The sequence below is a fragment of the Equus caballus genome, chromosome 13, assembly GCF_041296265.1.
Source record: "Equus caballus isolate H_3958 breed thoroughbred chromosome 13, TB-T2T, whole genome shotgun sequence".
NCBI lineage: Eukaryota > Metazoa > Chordata > Mammalia > Perissodactyla > Equidae > Equus > Equus caballus.
The window spans coordinates 49,940,303-49,957,935 of NC_091696.1; the positions used below are offsets into that span (position 1 = coordinate 49,940,303).

Sequence of the window (17,633 nt, forward strand, 5' to 3'; positions counted from 1 at the left end):
AGGCCTGCCTCCAGGTGCAGCCCCAGGATGTGGGTGATCTTCGAAACAGGCTGGAAAAAAACGCATGAAGGAACGTGGCAGCTCTGTGGACCACAGGTCGCCATAATCGGACACTGCTGAGAAAAGGTGAGCTGCTCACAGCAAAGGCTGAGAAGTAAAACCAAGGAAGTAACAACCCTCCTTGTTTGTAGTGTCCACCAGGCTTTCAGACGGCAGGGGTGGTTCAGCCTCCCATCTCCCACTCATTCTAGAGAAGAGGAATGGAGGCCCAGAGAACACAGGTCACTCGCCCGAGGTTCTGAGGCAGCCTTATTTTTTTTCTCATATGGAGTTGTGTAACCTCCATCTTTTTACTACCCCACCCTGGCCTCCATACCCACAGTCACAAAAAGGAGTAGCAGTCCTACCAAATTCATTCCATCCATTCATTCATTGCAAAAGCCTATGTTTGACAACTTAACGGTGTGCTGGGCCCTAAATACAACGTTAACCAAAAAAGTGATGCTCCCTGCCTTTGAAGAGCTTAGTTTTTAGCAGGAAAGCCATGAAACATGCAATGAATGATTATAGATTGACACAAGGGCTGCAGAGAACAGGAGGGACAAATAACAATTGGAGGAGGGGCTGTTTTAGGGGGATGGGGACAGCCTCTGAGATCTGAGGGGAGGGCAGCGAGCCTGCCAGGCAGGGTAGGAGGAGAAAGACTGAGACAGTGTGGGCTTCTGAGCCCACCCGGGTCAGCAAGAGAACACAACAGGTCATCTGCGTGCAGCCGTACATGAAGCCCAAGTTCCCCCAGACCCCAGAGTGGGAAACTCACCTATCCGGGACTGTGACTCTGCCTTGATCCTAGAATGGCCCACGGTCAGTACTGAGCCTGGGAAGAGCCCAGAGCGAACTTCAGCGAGCCGACACTGGGCTCCAGCCACTGCTCACCCACAAGTGGCAGGACCTGGGCACATCCCCAAGCCTCTCTGGTCTGCTTGCTCATCTGGTGCCGCCTGGCCAGGCTGTTGTGAGGATGCCATGAGGTCATTTGTGCCAAGCAGTGTCTGACACCCCCAGGTCATCTTCTCCCTTCTGACACATGTAGTCCAAGCTCTGCTAGCCTCTGGTCCCCTTCAGCTGCTTTCTGTCTCTCCTTCTAAAGGGTGGTACCACCGGCCCCATCCCGGATGTGGTCGAAGCAGCCCATGTCCCAAATCCAATGAAGTGGAGAGAACCATGCACATCAATTTAGGATGCCCCTGGGCTATGAACCATCCACACTGTACACAAAAACCCAATTCTGGGCAGTGAAATGACTGTATAAATAATGGTGGATACGCATCAGTAGACATCTGTCCAAACCCACAGAATGTACAGCACCAAGGGCGAACCCTCATTAATCTGTGGACTTTGGGTGATGATGACGAGTCAGTGTAGGTTCATCGGTTATGCATGTGTGGGGGCAGGGGGTATATGGGAAATCTCTGCACCTTCCTCTCAATTTTGCTGTAAATCTAAAATATAGTCTATTAAAAAGACAACAATCCTAGTATTTTAAACCAATTTACTTGTAATAGACATTCCTGTCCACCCACTTTCCTTTCCTTGTCTCTTGGTGATAACCAAGTGTGACTGGAAAAAAAGGCCCTTTGCCCACCGCACTGAAATCAAGGTGTCCTGCCTGCCCCAGGTGCTCCTGTCCCAACACATCACTACAGGAAGAAGCACGTGTGGGTCACACAGCGCAGAGTGCTGGGGAGTCCGGTCCAGCGCCACATGGAGGGGATGACTCCCAGCACACCATCCCAGTCAGATGCACCTCATGTGCCTCATCTTCTGAAATTTGGTCCCTGAAATATGTGAGCTGCCAACGTTTATTTTTACTTTTTTTAAACTGGGGTAAAATATACATAACATAAAATTTCCCATTTTAGCCATTTTTAAGTGTATAGTGCAGCAGCATTAAGTACATTCACCACCATCCTCTCCATAACTTTTTCATCTTTCCAAACTGAAACTCTGTCCCCATTAAACACTAACTCCCCATTCCCCCTCCTCTGGCACGTGGCAGCTATATTCGCTGAGCTAGACTATTCTAAGTACCTCATTTAAGTAGCTGCCAACATTTTAAAATGAGACAACATTCACAACAACATTTTTTCTCTTTTTTTGTGGAAGATTAGCCCTGAGCTAACATCTGCTGCAATCCTCTTTTTGCTGAGGAAGACTGGCCCTGGGCTAACATTCATGCCCATCTTCCTTTATTTTATATGTGGGACGCCTACCACAGCATGGCTTGCCAGGGAGTGCCATGTCCGCACCCGGGATCTAAACTGGCAAACCCCAGGACGCCAAAGTGGAATGTGCACACTTAACCGCTGTGCCACTGGGCCACCCCATACAGCAACATTATTGACAACAGCCAAAAAGTGGAAATAACCCAAATGTCTATCAATGAGTGAATGGATAAAAATAATCTATCCATATAATGGAATATTATTCAGCCATAAAAAAGTAAGTGCTCATAGGGGCCAGCCTGGTGGTGTAGTGGTTAAGTTCTCATGTTCCACTTCAGTGGCCCAGAGTTTGAGGGTTTGGATCCCAGGCAGAGACCTACACACTGCTCATCAAGCCATGCTGTGGCTGCATCCCACATACAAAATAGAGGAAGACAGGCACAGATGTTACCTTAGGGCCACTCTGCCTCACAAAAAAAAAAAGCAAGCGCTCATACAGGCTACATGGATGAACCTTAAAACATTATGCTAAATGAAAGAAGCCAGAAAGAACCACAAAAGGCCACGTACTGTATGATTCCATTTATATGAAATGTGCACAATAGGCAAATCTATAGGGACAGGAAGTAGATTCATGGTAGCCAGAGAATGAGGGAGTTGGGGGGAAATGGGGAGTAACTGCTAATAGACATGGGGTTTCTTTGTGGGATGATAAAAATGTTCCAAAATTGATTGTGCTGATGGTTACACAACCTTAAGCTGAAACCACTGAATTACACACTTTAAGTGGGTGAATTGTATGGTAGGTAAATTATATCTCAATAAAGCTGTTACCCAAAAAATGAGGTAACTGAAATCCCCACATGAAAATCTAAATGCCCAGCTTCTCTTGGAAAGCACCAGAAGATCTGGCAGCGCTGGCTCTGACTTCCTGTGTAGCCCTCTTGGCTAGAGCTGAAGAGCAGCAGTCTCCTTTAGACAGGGGAGCCAGTCTCTACCACTCCCTACTGTCTCTTGGGCAACGAGGCTGCAGGTCAGTCAGTGCCCTTGGCACCTGACTTTGGACCCACTTCCCTTTTTTATGTAAAGTTTCTGACTGGCCCATTTGTGATCCTCCTTCACGAGGATCAAGCCAAATAAGCAGAACTTTTGGTTAAAAGATATAAAGTGTGTGGGGGTGGGCAAAACGGGTTAAAGGGGCACATATGTACGGTGACGGACAAAAATTAGACGACTGGTAGTGAGCACGATGACATATATTCAGAAATTGATAAATAATAATGTACACCTGAAACTACACAATGTTATAAACCATTATCTCAATAAAATTATTGGGAAAAAGAACAGATACAAAGTGTGGATTTCATAGTGTTTATTAACATACAACAGCGCTAAAACGTGCCTTCTGCAAAAGCCGTGACTGCTCGTATAACTCAGTGTTCAGTGATGGGCTCCAGCGTCGCAGAGCAGAGTGAAGGGCAGGGGTGGTCCCTGGATGCAAGGGAGCCGGGAGGCTTGTGGGACTGGAGAGGATTCTTGTACGTTGAAGGGGCTTTTCGTGACAGGGAAGGAAGCAAGACCAGCCACCAGAACCCAAAGGCCTGAGGAGAAGGGTAGCTCAGGTTGGAAACAAATCAGAGCAGAGACCTACAGGCCAGGAGGGAGCCAAGGTCCAGGGCAAAGTCGGTCCCATCCACATGTGACTGCGCTGTCCCTAGCCCACCCTCCCTGATAGTTCTGCAAATGCTGAGCACCTGTCTCCCTTCCCCTCCTCTCAATCCCCAAAGGCCCAGGGGCCCAGAGATACTTTTTTGTATTCTTAAATGCCTCATCTCACGCTCCTAACTCAGAGGCTGCAAAGCAGTCTGGTGACAAATGCCTCAGGAGCCACCTGTGGGAATAATCCCAGGCTTGAGTAGGGCTTGATTCTACAGCTGTTGCACTGCCACCTTCCGTCCACCCAGGAAAGGACACCTCAGCACAGCAGTAATGGTGCCTCGCTCGCAAGAAAATCCACCTTTCTCTTTCAAAATCTTCCCAACTTCTGCTTTTAACACAGGACAGGAATGGGACTTGGGTTGACTTCTCCAGGAAGGAAACCTAAGCTGCCAGGAAAGAAGCCATCTAGCTCCCCACTGCTGTGCCCAGGATCGAGGGTCGAGCCAGGCCCCCACTCAGGGTGCACCGTTCATTATACAGATGTTGCTGAATGAAGGGAAAGTATGGAAAGTGGTGGGAAGTCACTGCTGAGCCCCGTTCTTGCCCATCTGGTCCTTCCCAACCTCTTCACCCAACCCCCTGAGTGCTCTCCCACTTCAACCTGCTCTGCCCAGGACCCCGAGGGGGCACCGAGCTCTGTGCTCGCCACTCCAGCTGTGACAGCATCAAGGCTTTTGCGAGACAGGCTCTGCAGGGAGCCAGACTAGTTCAACTACAATAAGCAACAATTTTAACGTAAAAATATACCTTAATGTTCCTCTGAAAATAAATGGAAGAAAAAAAAAACCCAGTGAGGGAGGTAATAACAAGGTTGCACAGCACATCACTCATGGCGCAGGCTCCCAAAGAAAAAGCAACACACCAAATCCTAGAACATTCATTCAAATCACATCGTTTGTGCTGAGCTGGAAACTGAGCCGGAAAGGGTGAGCGCTGGTCAGAGCACCAGCCTCCGTCAGTGTGCGTGTGCTCTTGGGCAGGAATGAGTCCGTGCAGAAGGCTGACTGCCTCTGCAGCTGGCCCCAGGAAGGCCAGCAGTACGTGGGGCGGCCCGATCTGTAGATGAACACCAGGAACCCCCATGCTTAGCAACCCGAAGAAAGCTGTTTCTACTCTTTCAAAGAAAGAATGACCACAATTTAGGTTTTAAATATCTTTTTGCAGTAGATCACCTTATTTACATTGATACAGAGTCATTTTACATTCTTAAATCAGACTAACAGATGCTTTATTTTAGTAAATTATGAAGGAAAACCAAAAGGAAACTATTCAGAAGTGTTCTCCATTAACCTGTCTTACCACCGTGGGAGGATCTGGAAACACATGGAACACATCCTACAGGCCGAGGCTGGGGAAACAGTATGTTTTGCTCTGGCTGGACAGTGGAGAGCCTTCAACTGCTTCGACTGTGCTTTCCTTTGCTGAACAAACATTTATATGGGAAAAGACAATGATTCTTAGCACTGAATAATTTAAACACACTTCTGAAAACAGATGTCAACAATGAGAACAGGGGGAACCAAGCCCCTGGCTGGCAGCGGGGGCAGGGCTCTGGGTTAACCAGGCCATTAGTCTGCCCCAGGCTGCGGCCACAGATGGCTGAGGTCCCAAGAAGGGCAGGAGCCCCACTCACACCTGACTTAGAACAACAGAACTCTAGTCAGGGCTAAGAGGCCACCCTGCGGGGGTGGGAGGAAGGACTGTCCATCCTGACAAGATCCCAGCCCATGTGGTCAGGAGTGGCATCTCCAGGCACCCTCTTCATACATGTCTCCCCAGGCCCCAAAGCCCCCATGTTCCAGCTGCTTGGTACCTTTGAGGATTAAAACAAATTCCAAGAAGAGCAAGGGACGCCCCTGCTGAGAGGTGGATGACGGTGGGACATACAGGCCCCAGGTTCCCGGAAAAGACAATCTGTCAGGAAAAACTCATTCTGGAACCTCCCGGAGGGTTGATGAGAGGGAAATTAATCACTTCATGACTCGGTGCAGCTTAAGGCTTCATTTTTAAGCTGTAAGCATGGCCTTTAATTCTTTATCTAAGATCTCCACCACAGTCGATTCCAGATAGAGTTTTGGCTCTGCAAGAAGTTTCCAGCTGTCTTACTCTGCCTGAGCCATGGACAGGAGACTTCTAGCAGCCCTTAGGCATGCTACACCTTACCGCCTAGGGCTGTCCACCGTGAGAGTTGTGTGGAGAGGCGTGTCGTCACATGATTTTGCTGTTGCCAAGGCAGTCCAGAGGGCCTCTGCAGGCAGGGGCTTGGTGCTGCTGTTCTGGAATCCTCCTGTCTCCAAGATGCCTTGGCTCCAAGGAGGGGCAGCTGCTCCAGACCTAGTTTCCAGTGGACCGTTTTCCTGAGCCAAGACACAAGCGGTGACATTTCACTGGCATCACAGGAGGAACATATGTCTGTGTGTGAGCCTCTGCCATCACTGGGAAGAAGCTGTGCCAGGAGCCCAGCCACCAGACACCAGCACAAGTAAAAAGTGGGTCCCGAGACACTACAGTGAGCAAGTACAACTCCCAGCAGCCCCCACCCCAAGGTTTACAGAGCCCTGCACCTCCCAGGCAGGACAGGGCACTAAGAAATAGGTGGCAGGTTGCGGAGATCTGAGTTCTAGGCCTGGCTCTACTCGCCCTCTGTGACCGTGGGCAACCTGATCCTCACCACTGCTGGATGCAGAGCCCCCTGGGAGCTGGTGGAAGGAGGGCTGTGAAGCAGCCCCCCAGTGCAACCTCTCCAGGATGTGGACACAGCAGAAGGCCGGCCGGTGCGGTCTGGTTCAGCCCTACACTACTGGCTGACTGCCGCATTACCCTAATGCAGCTGTCTCCACAGGCTGAGGCTTGGCTCCGAGGGAGCCAGATACACCATGCCCGAGACTGGCACCTCTTCCAACTTTGAGGGGCCAGGGAGCACGACAGTGGTTAAAGTGAGGGAAAATAGGGATTAGTTCAGAGAAGGAAACAAAGGGGGAAGGAACCTCAAGGGTTTTCCTACCTCGGCTGGGCTATCAGGAGGTAAACATTTTCTTAAGTTTGGAAAGGAATCCCTCCTTGTCCTCCCCAGCCTCGGGCCTAGCCTTGCCTCCTGCGGAGCTATCCGTGGTGCTGCCACCTGGGCACAAACAGCAGAAAGAACTGGGGTCAAGGGTGCACACCTCTATGCGTCCCATCCCAGGTCCCGCCTACCCATCCTGGCCACCCGGGGGCTTGCCACTCAAGGAGCCACAAAGCGCCACCCTGAAAGGAGAGGGGGCCGCTCCCAGGTTGGCCAAGGCTGCCTCGTCTGTCAGATGACTGAAGAAACAGGCCACTCAGTGCCTGAGCGTACCCCCACTGTTTGAGTCACTGGCCAGCAGAGGGAAACAAGAAACAGAAAGGGACAATGACCAGCTGTCTCTATCTTAACAATTCTAACAGAAATAAAGTAAGTGCAGGATGCCTTCTCTTCCAAGCCAGGCCACACAGCTTCCACATTAGTTCATTCAATCTGTAGGATGACCTTACAGGTAAATTTCACAGACGAAAAAAACAAAAAACAGATGCGCAGAGAGGTTAGGCGGCTTGCCTAAGGTCACAGAGCTGGTAAATGGGAGGGAGAACTAAGTTTAAACCCAAGCAGTTGGACCCCAAAGCTCAGGCTCTTAACCACCATGCCATTGGCTCTGGGAAGGTGAAGAACACCCACCAAAACCAACCGACGAACTTCCACACTCCATCCGTGTGCACATACGATCTCCAGGACACCCAGGCAGAGGACCTGCTGCCTCTTAGAATCCCATGACACGGGCCCTTCTTATCTATAGCAAAGGCAGCGGAGGAGCCTTATGTCGCCAGGTAAACTCTCCCCATTGAGGGGCACCTAACCCTAAACACTCTGGATGACGGGAAGCTCCTCTGCTGCTGTTTTTTTTTAAAAAGATGTTATTTTTCCTTTTTCTCCCAAACCCTCCAGTACCTACTTGTGTATTTTTAGTTGTGGATCCTTCTAGTTGGGGCATGTAGGATGCCGCCTCAGCATGGCTTGATGAGCGGTGCCATGTCTGCACCCAGGATCCAAACCAGTGAAACCCTGGGCCGCTGAAGCGGAGTGCACGAACTTAACCACTCAGCCATGGGGCCAGCCCTCTGCTGTTTCTTTAAGGCCCAGGCTGAAACTACCGAGAGCAACTCTGCTGCACAAATGTGTTGTTTTAAAGATCTGCGAACCACTAGGCAGAGGGGGGAAAACTTTTGTTATGAATTAGACTATGGACCTATACTCAACATCTTAAATTGTAGGGCATATTTTTTTTAAGAGCAAGATTAGCCCTGAGCTAACATCTGCTGCCAATCCTTCTCTTTTTGCTTAGGAAGACTGGCCCTGAGCTAACATCCGTGACCATCTTCCTCTACTTTATATATGGGACACCTGCCACAGCATGGCTTGGACAAGTGGTGCACAGGTCTGCACCCAGGATCCGAACCGGCGAACCCCAGGCCACCAAAGCAGAACATGCAAACCTAACCAGTGCACCACCAGGCCAGCCCCAGTAGGGCACATTTTTAACCTGCTAGGGGAGACGTGTGCCATGTACAGTGCAGAGCAGAGTGAAAAATGGTCACCCCAAGATCTTAGTCTAAGCTGCATTTGTCAGTGAGAGGCCCAAAGCTCTGCACAACAGGCCCCAGTTGGGGTGGGTGGTCCTGGGTACAGCCCCCCGGGCAGTCCTCTGGACCTGGCATGCTCTCAGAGCTCAGGAATGTCCTCAAAGAGATAGTAGCAGCCCCAAACAAGGACATGCTAACAGAGGTCTGAGCAATCACCAAAGCCAAGGTGGCCAGATGACCCCAGATTCCCAGGGTTCCCCAGATGAAGACCAGGCACTGCAGAGTCACCATGGGAGGCCCTTGGGAGAGGCACCCACTGCCACAGGTTGTGAGGCCAGATGCGCCTTCCCTTAGTCCCTTATGTCACCCTTTCCTACATCAAGACTGAAGTAACAAAAATGGACACTCCTAACACAAAGGAATCCACAAACCAGAAATTTCCCATCACTCCTGGGCCTCCTGGGACAAGGGAGAACAAGAGTACAGAATTTGGTATGTCTTTGGTAAGGGGACAGCAAATCTTCGTGTGTGTGTGTGTATGTGTGTGTGTCACACTGAGTTAGCGCTCATGGAGCTTTAACATGTGCTAGGTACGAAGCCAAATGCTTTACCCAGGTGACCTCATTTAATCATATAAGAACCCTATGGGGGGTCAGCGCAGTGGTGCAGCGGTTAAGTGCGCATGTTCCACCTTGGCGGCCTGGGGTTCGCCAGTTCAGATCCCAGGTGCAAACATGGCACCGCTTGGCAAGCCATGCTGTGGTAGGCATCCCACATAGAAACTAGAGGAAGATGGGCATGGATGTTAGCTCAGGGCCAGTCTTCCTCAGCAAAAAGAGGAGGATTGGCGACAGAAGTTAGCTCAGAGCTAGTCTTCCTCAAAAAAAAAAAAAAGAGCCCTATGAAGTGGGTGCTATTATCCCAGTTTACAGGTGAGAAAACTGAGGCTAAGAAAGGTGAAGTAATTTGCCTAAGGCTGTACAGCTAATAATGGCAGAGCTGTGACCTGAATCATCTGACATCAGAACCTAAGCTCTTAACTACTAGTCACATTCAGCCACTGCCATCACCCTCCTCCCCCGACTCTGCTGTCCTTGTCACCTGAGGGCAGGAAGTGGTTATGCCCCATGGCCACAGCGGCCAAAGTCTGGGAGAGCCACAACAAGCACCTGGTTAGCAGGTTAACAATTCACAACAAATCAATAAAACAACAAAACGCAGACCCAGACCCAGAAATTCTTCTCACCCTCTACCACCAGGAACAGGGTCTTACCTCTATTTTAAATTTGGTAAAAGCAGTAGGGACTCCCACTGGCAGGGACATCAATAATATAAGCACTGAACTTAAAATTCTGAACAAAATGTCAGGAATGAACCGTGAGCCCCGCACACAGATGACAAAGTCTATCGACAGCTCACTCTGCCAGCCGGGGGTGGGAGGAGGGGCGTGTCCTCACAGGATGTCCTGGGCCCTCAGGTGCCTTCTGGTCTCATTGAAGGACACAAACACAAGCACTTTACTGCCAAAGCTGCTTTACATATAGCTGGTGCATGACCTTTGCACTTCAGCATACAGAGGAAACGTTCTGTGGTGGAAGTCCACTCCAGCGGAACGGGCTGGCACTGCACGAGCATTTCTAGTCTGTGCCTTCAGAGGGTGACCACAGCTGAAGAGGCTGCTCAGCCAACCAGAGACCCAGGTCGAACCTGAGGCTGTAGGACTCCTCTATCAGACCACACCCGGCTTTCCTGAGAAGGGGTTTCATTTCTCTCTCTCCCTCAGAGCACTTCCCAGCCAACAGTTGGAAAATGAATTCAAATAAACCCAGCCAACATTGACTGTGAGCCAGTCTGGGGCCAGGTGCTGCGCAAGGTGCTGGGGATTCAAAGAGGAAACATCCTAGCTCACCACAGGCAGGGACTCCAGGTCAGAACTGTTTGATGGCTCCTTCTAAGGTGATGCCAGGGGAAGAATACCCAGGTAACATTCATTCCAAGAATTGTATCCCCTTTTTGGGCCAAAACATTTTCTCCACAGTTGCAAACACCTAGTGTGACAAGAAAGGTCTACCACTTATTTGGGGGTTCAGTGCTTGCCCTGGCTTCCTGTTATGCTGTAAGCTGGACGGGGGCAGCGACCCTGTCTCTGTGTGTCACTTCTTAGCAAGGAGCAAATGCTAAATGAACATTTGTTTGAAGGAACAGAGGCCGACAGGACTCCAGAATCTGACTTCTGAGGACTGGACCCACCTGACGGTGGAGGTGCGGGCCCACACTCACAGCCTGTCTCCCTGAGCCATCTGCGTGCACAGGCTGAGCCAGCAGAGCGCGTCTTGTTCTACTGAAATGTCTTTTCCCTCATCTTGCTCTGCCTCTGCTGTGCACAAAAGGGCTCTATGGTCAACGCTGTCAGACACGCTAGAGAAGAGAAACGGCAGGTGGAATCCCCAAATAACGAGCTCAGGAACAAGTCTCTAAACTTAGAGCTAAACGTACATCCGTGTGTTATCACAAGAAGTAACGATGATCCAGAAACACAAACAATGAGCCACAGTGTGTCTCTAACTCAAAAAAATCACACAGTAACCTCAGAGTGCCCCAGTTCCCTGTGTCTTTTTGCTCAGCCCGAAGAGCGCTGAGTCCCTGAGCACGCCACAGTCTTTCTGGTTCACAGACTGGGAAAGAAGCTAGGGTCAGCCCTTAAGGTTTTCAGCAACTGTATTAGGGGAAAAAAGTAAACAAGCGATACTAAACCCTCTGAAAAACTACATCACTTTCCTGAAGAATTGTATCTATTCCAAACACCTGCCGGTACCCTTTCCTGTAATTAATGCAAGTCTTCAAAGACCCAGGAAGCAGCGAGCACCTGCAGCGACTCTCGTCAGTCTCGAATGACTCTACTCACGCATACTTGAGGCTATTAGAAAGTGACCTGAGCACACTGTCTCCTACGGACCACCGATAACTGAACACAGCTGCTTCTAGGACAGCTTCTGCTAGCAAGTTGTGTTAAATGTTTGAAATACAAGAGATTCAGGCTCTACTTAAATAACCAGGACCCACTGGTAGTGAAGTTGTCAGGAAAGGGAATTGTATGTACTGTCAGATTTTCATATGTGGATTGCAAAAGAAACTTTCCTCACAGTATAACGAGAGGCCTAACCACACCTAGGTCACAGACTGACAGTGCATTCTCTGAAGCCAATTCTAAAATTCTTAAATGCCATTTAAAAAACTATGTCTGGGAGCCAAATATCCCATTGGAATACAACTCTGAAATGACAATGGAAGTGAGTGGGAAAAACAGATAATTTGGCATACGCAATTCACTTTACAAACAACTTTTCAGAAATCATATATTAAAATTAAGCTTTACTCAGCAAAATTATGTCAATAAAAATTTAAAAGGAAGAACTGGCAAAGTGTCTGGCACACAGGAAGCTCCCAATAAATCCTGGCTGAAAGCAGGAAGAGGGTAAGGACAGGAACCGTGAAAATAGTGAGGGTTCTAAGGACACTCATAAGCTGACTGTGTGATCAACTCTCAGTTTAACCTATCAGGAAGGGCTTTAAAGAACACCAACATTCCAAAATAGTGAGCGAGGCCCAGGTTCCCACCCAGGGCTCAGCCCAGGCAGACCTCAAGCTCCCCTGGAGGTGGGAGAACAGCCGAGCGCTGTCTGCAGAACAATTTCCACGTGCTCTGTGACTGTGGGAATACCTGGGGTTTGGGAAGGAGAAGCCAGAGGTGCACAGAGTTACATGGAATAACTACTCCCACTCCTTTTTAGTTCAAGGGCTATAACAAGAAAATAAGAAAAGAGTCTACACTCCAAACAATTAAAATAAGTGCCCATTCCATGCTTGGTCAGGCTACAGACAGGATTTGTGGCGGCTGCCTTTTCACGGAGGACTTGGTCCCCCGGACTCAACAGGAGCTCAGCAAACACTGCTGCTGCTGGGACCCCCACCCTGGGGGCACCAAGATCAAGCCCTCCACTTCACTGGGAAACCCACCCCCAGCTTCAACCGCCTGCTCCTAACAAAACATACACTCATCTAATACCATTCGAGCTCTGAGCACAAGAGGAGCATCCAGGACCCAGACAAAAACAAAATGATGCAACAAGGAGGAAACCTGGTGTGCAGCTGAAGCCAATGACACCCTGGGCACAGCCTGTTCTGACCCGAGCAGGAGTCCCAACCAACAGAGAACCAGCGTCTCCTCGGCACAGCACCCCCACCTCCCACGGGAAGAGGGGCTACGGCTGCAGTGTCCATGGCCAAAGCTTCTGCCTGTGGGCATTTCGGAATCAAATCGCTGATATTTAATTACACTCTACAGACAGAGCATGGCATCTGAGCTCTGGGTAAATACGGCATTTGCTCATTGCCAGAGGGATTCAAAGTTAGACCGGCTGTGACAGGCAGATTTGGAGTCACGTCACTGCGGTTTTTCATTGCTGCAGTAGTGGTGTGTACAAGACACTGAAATCTTCGTGAAGCGCTCTGGGTCAGGAATGCAGAAAGCCTTCCAATCTGTCGTCTCCGTAAGCTGTTATGAGGAGCTCTCAGGCAGGCATGTACCAGAGGTCACAAGGCAAGTGGCAGAACCAAGGATAGAACTCAGGAGAATAGCTGCTCTCCGGCAGGAAGCGTTCCGGTACTCTCTAACCTCAGCAACCAGGGCCGCACACGGAGGAAGGAAGGGAAGCTTTACTCTGGAGCTCGCCCGGTACTCAGCTATTCCTAGCCCACAGCTACCCGCTTTCTACTGGGCTCTTTGGAGGCTCCGTGAAGACCCCTAAGTGGAAACCCGAAGATGCTTCTAAACCGCCCATCCTCTGAGGGACTGACTGGACGCCCACAAGCCGCTGTGCCATCTTACCAGCGCTTGTCTGGGTGACACCGTTCACTGTCCCCTCCACGTCAGTCTCGTCCTCGGCGTAGCTCAGGATCAGGCTCTGCTGCCGGCTTGTCAGTCTCCTGTGGACCGAGCACAGACAGCGGCCAAGTGTTTCCACCAGGCAGCTCTTTAAAGGAAATGGACTCAGTCAATCCCCATGCAGTGAGCGGGGAAATGCGGGACCCTGACCCAGGCAGGGAGCACACCCTGAGGCCAAGAGCCACACCCTCAGAGCTTCAGTAAAGAAAATCTCTTACAATACCCTAAGTTGTTTTAAAGTGCCACTGGAACTATGTTAAACAGTTCACTGGAAGTAAAAAAAAAAAAAAGCTTTTAAAAGCATGTGTATAGGAAATTATCTAATTAAAAGGAGTGCCAGAAATCCAGTTCTCCCAAAGGGAGTCGGGCATGCCCTGTTCTGGATGCCTGCAGCTCTCTGCTCAGATCTTTCTCTCAGAGGACACAGACATCATGCACCATGATCTGGTTATAGATCTGTCTCTTCCACCAGACTGTGAGCACCCTGACAGCAAAAATAATAATAATAAACTACAGCAGCAATAGCTAAGCATTCCCCATGTATTATTCGTTTAACCCTCCAACTCAATGAGGTCAACCTTTTTTATTATGTCCACTTTACTGATGGAGCACTCAGACAGGATACACTTAACTTAAAGGGAGAAGGAACCCGCCCAGCCTCAACCCTCACAGCGGCAGAGCCACAATGGGCCAGGCGGTCTGGTGGTGCTGGACCACCACACGGCACTGCTCCGCACAGGTGAAACAAGCTCCACTGCTCCCGCCCAGGGGATGAAAGTGCAGAGCTCTGGCCTCGCAGCGGCCTGAGTGGGCACTTACTTCGGAACTCTTATCTTGATGTGAATGTAGTGATCTCCATAACCGTAACTGTTAATCCGGGGGATGCCTTTCCCACTCATCCGAATCTTCTGGTCTGTCTGAATCCCAGGGGGAATCTACAATGAAAGGAAGTCTGTGGTTTGCCTTGGTCTCCAGTCGCCCCAATGAAAACACTTCACTACACGAAGACAATCTTACTCCTTGAAAAGAACTCCCAATCGGGTTTCTAGACCAAGCCCCCCAACAACCACATGGAAACTGCCTAAGCTGGGGTCCACCCCGAGTGACGAGGACTTGGGGGCAGGTAGTTTGGGGAAGTGAGTGCAGGAAGCAGAAAGGAGGAGGCATGGAGTAAAAACTGGGAGGAGACAAAGCCAACACAGGGGTGTGCTGCTGAGGCTGCTCTCTGGCCCTCCACGGGAGCTGGATTCCAGGACCCTGGAGAAGCAGAGAATGGTCCCAAGAAGTGTCCACCAAACACCTATCCATGGCTCCTGCCTCTATAGGCAGAGGTTGACCTAATGCCCCCACGTCTGCCTGCAAAGGGCTCCTGAGAGGTTGGAGAAGGCCCTAGGTAAATGAGACACTGTGACCCAGAGGCGGGAAGGCCCAGAGGTGGGAAGAGCCAGAGGTGGGGAGTGAGAGGGACACTGAGCTCACAGGAGGCTGTCCTCTGTGCTGCTACTGAAATCAGGGGTGGCATGAGATGTGACTCAGGCACCAAAGGCATCTGCTCCCCTAATCAGGCACCGGAGTGGGAACAGGTGCAGATGAGCTCACAGCAGGGCAAGGTACACCTGCTTCATGGTGCACCACAGTTCCCGAGACCTAACAGGTAGAAAAGGGGATGCAACCCAGGAATTGTCTTCCATGGTGATTACACATGGAAGGCCTAGAGTTTGTGGCTCACAGCCGAGGAATGCCTAACATTCTTCCTGCCCTCCCCAAAACCCCGTCTCCTCTGAATCCCCAACATGCTGGTTGTTCAGAAGTTCTAGCCACTTCTCAGCCATTTCTCGTTTCAGAAAAAAAGAACAACAAATTACAAGGGTGACAATGCCATTCTCACGCCCTCCTACCGTCACGTTGATGGTCTCATACAGGCCCTGGGCTCTGGCTGTCCCCCCGAGAATAGCCTGCGCTATAGAAATAAAGAGGTCGGAGTGGATGTCTGCGCCGTCCCTCCGGAACACGGGGCTTTTCTGCACCTAGAGCCAAACACGAGAGATGGGGATTACACACAGGGAAGTCATTGAGACTGGACATCAGCCCCACGTCCAGCAGCCCGAGCTCAGGGCCTGACACGCGTTACACTGCTTCTGTGCTTAGAGCATAGCATTGAGGAAGAGAGTGTACTTTCACCAAAGCAGACACCACCCCAGGCTCCTGGGTTACGTGTCAGATTCATTTCTATACTGCAATGCAAGTGCCAGTCTCAGGTCAAACTACTCAATTGTGAAAGGAAATTAAAAAGTAAAATTGACTTTTGGAATATTTTTTAAAAAGCCTATTTTACTAGAAAGTATAGAAAAACACAGAATAATACATATATAAAGGCAAAAACAGTTTATTTTCCAAACAGTCATTTGACAGAAGCCACCTTCATGACAGACTGGCAGCACTGTAATTATTCTGATTTTATAAGCACCATTTTTTGCGTCTAAAAGACATTTTCTGCCTTTCAGTGATTTCTTTTTTTCCTTCTCCGTTATTAGATAGCAAGAGAACCTGAATTCTCTACAAAACCTTTCTCACAGATTGGCTTTCAGCTTGCTGTCTCTGTCTTTGACTTTTCAGTCTAGAAGATGCACCCTTAATTTTACTTTCGTCTTTGCTTTAAATTACGAAATACTTCACACATGTATAAACTGCTAAGTAAACAACACACATGGTGTATCCACAACCCAGCTTAGGTAATAAAACGTTCTGAATGCAGGTGAAGTTTCCTCGCCTCCTCCTTACCTCTCCAGAGTAACCACTGCAGTGAATTTATTATTTATCACTCCTAACAGCATTTTTTTACTTTTACTGAATATTTACATGTCCGTAAATAATATATAACACCCTCTCGCAGGGTTTAAGACCTTATATAGATGGTCTCCTCTTCTTGCATCCTCTGACAATCTGCCCCCTCTCCCTCATCTGTAACTGAGAAGTCTCGAGATGTCTCCTACTGACACACGTGGCTCTAGTTCCTTCCTTTTGACTGCTCTTGTACCCCATGACCACAGCGTGGGTCACTCAGCCACTGCTTTTCAAAGGACGGCAGGCTGTCGTCAGTGTCTTGCTACCATGAACAAGGCTGTCACACGCACCTTGTGCCTCTGCCTGCTACACCTGTGGGGTTTCCTCGGGTAGCTACCTAGTGGAATTGCCAGTAGAAGGCGCTATCTCCTTTAACATTTCCCTAATCTCAGAAAACCACGTCAGCCCCGGTATACAGCAGGTAAAACTGCACCTTTGGCCCTGACTGCCCCTACCAACAACTTGATACATCAATAAAAACACAAGATGTGTTCTGTATTTTTATGTGTCCTATGTTGCCAACTTGTAAACATCCTGAGGCAACTTTGTTGTCTCCACACCTAGCACCAATGCTTGACATAACACATGTTTAATAACCCCATTGAAGTGGCCACTGCTCCCCTTAGAAACAAGGATGGCCAGAAATGCCCCGGGAAGCTCCGACCTCCTGAGAAGCCTCAGCTGTACCCTCTCCAAGACAGCAAGGGCTGACAGAAGCTATGCAAGCAGAGCACCTACCCTGAATGTGATGAAAATTTCTCTTTTTCCTACAGGCATCCTCACAGTCTGGCCATCCTCGACTCCTATAAGTAAGAACAAAAGTTCAAAAGAGAACAATTATTTTGGGACCTCCCAAGGCATTTTTCTTTTACCTTAGGCCCATTTACAACCCACCAACTTCCTTGCTCATTTCTGTTTCTTCTTAACAAGGAACAATGCAATTATCCAAGACAGCAATAGGTGTAAGTTTTCAAAGGTGCAGCATAAAATAATTGACAACTGAACAAGAGAACCTCTGTTCATTTACTCAGGTTTACTGAGCACCTGCCTTCTACCAGCTCCATGTGGTACCTCAGGGAGTGCACAGTCTGGTAGGGGAGATGCGTATTAACCAAACAACAACACTAATAGATGTGTCATTACAAACGGAGACATGTTCTTAGCAGGAAAAGATCACAACTCCAGACAAAGGAACAGGGAGGGTGGGAGGGTTCCAGAAGGCTTCCCTGGGGAAGTGACACCTGGGCTGGGAGCTCCAGAACAGTTAACCCGCTGAACACAAGGTAGAAAGTGAGTTTCAGATG

At 49.4% G+C, this 17,633-nt stretch overlaps 2 protein-coding genes across 5 annotated transcripts in view; both read right to left on the reverse strand.

Annotated features, from left to right (window-relative positions):
- Window positions 1–1,284, reverse strand: part of HMOX2 (heme oxygenase 2) — a 37,794-nt gene extending 36,510 nt beyond the window's left edge. Inside the window, exon 1 of the mRNA XM_014730185.3 lies at window positions 821–1,284. The gene's annotated coding sequence lies outside the window, so the exon portion shown is untranslated. The remainder of the gene's footprint in view (window positions 1–820) is intronic.
- Window positions 1,285–5,082: 3,798 nt separating this feature from the next.
- Window positions 5,083–17,633, reverse strand: part of DNAJA3 (DnaJ heat shock protein family (Hsp40) member A3) — a 30,290-nt gene continuing 17,739 nt past the window's right edge. For 2 of the 4 annotated variants that reach the window (XM_001502300.5, XM_014730189.3), the window contains exons 7-12: window positions 17,068–17,132; window positions 15,384–15,512; window positions 14,305–14,420; window positions 13,429–13,526; window positions 6,949–7,065; window positions 5,083–6,301 (exon numbers count right to left, since the gene is read on the reverse strand). In XM_001502300.5, coding sequence (XP_001502350.2) covers window positions 6,962–7,065; window positions 13,429–13,526; window positions 14,305–14,420; window positions 15,384–15,512; window positions 17,068–17,132 — 512 coding nt within the window. In that variant the 3' untranslated portion in view covers window positions 5,083–6,301; window positions 6,949–6,961. The remainder of the gene's footprint in view (window positions 6,302–6,948; window positions 7,066–13,428; window positions 13,527–14,304; window positions 14,421–15,383; window positions 15,513–17,067; window positions 17,133–17,633) is intronic. The other 2 variants (XM_003362759.5, XM_014730190.3) reach the window with 1 other exon arrangement.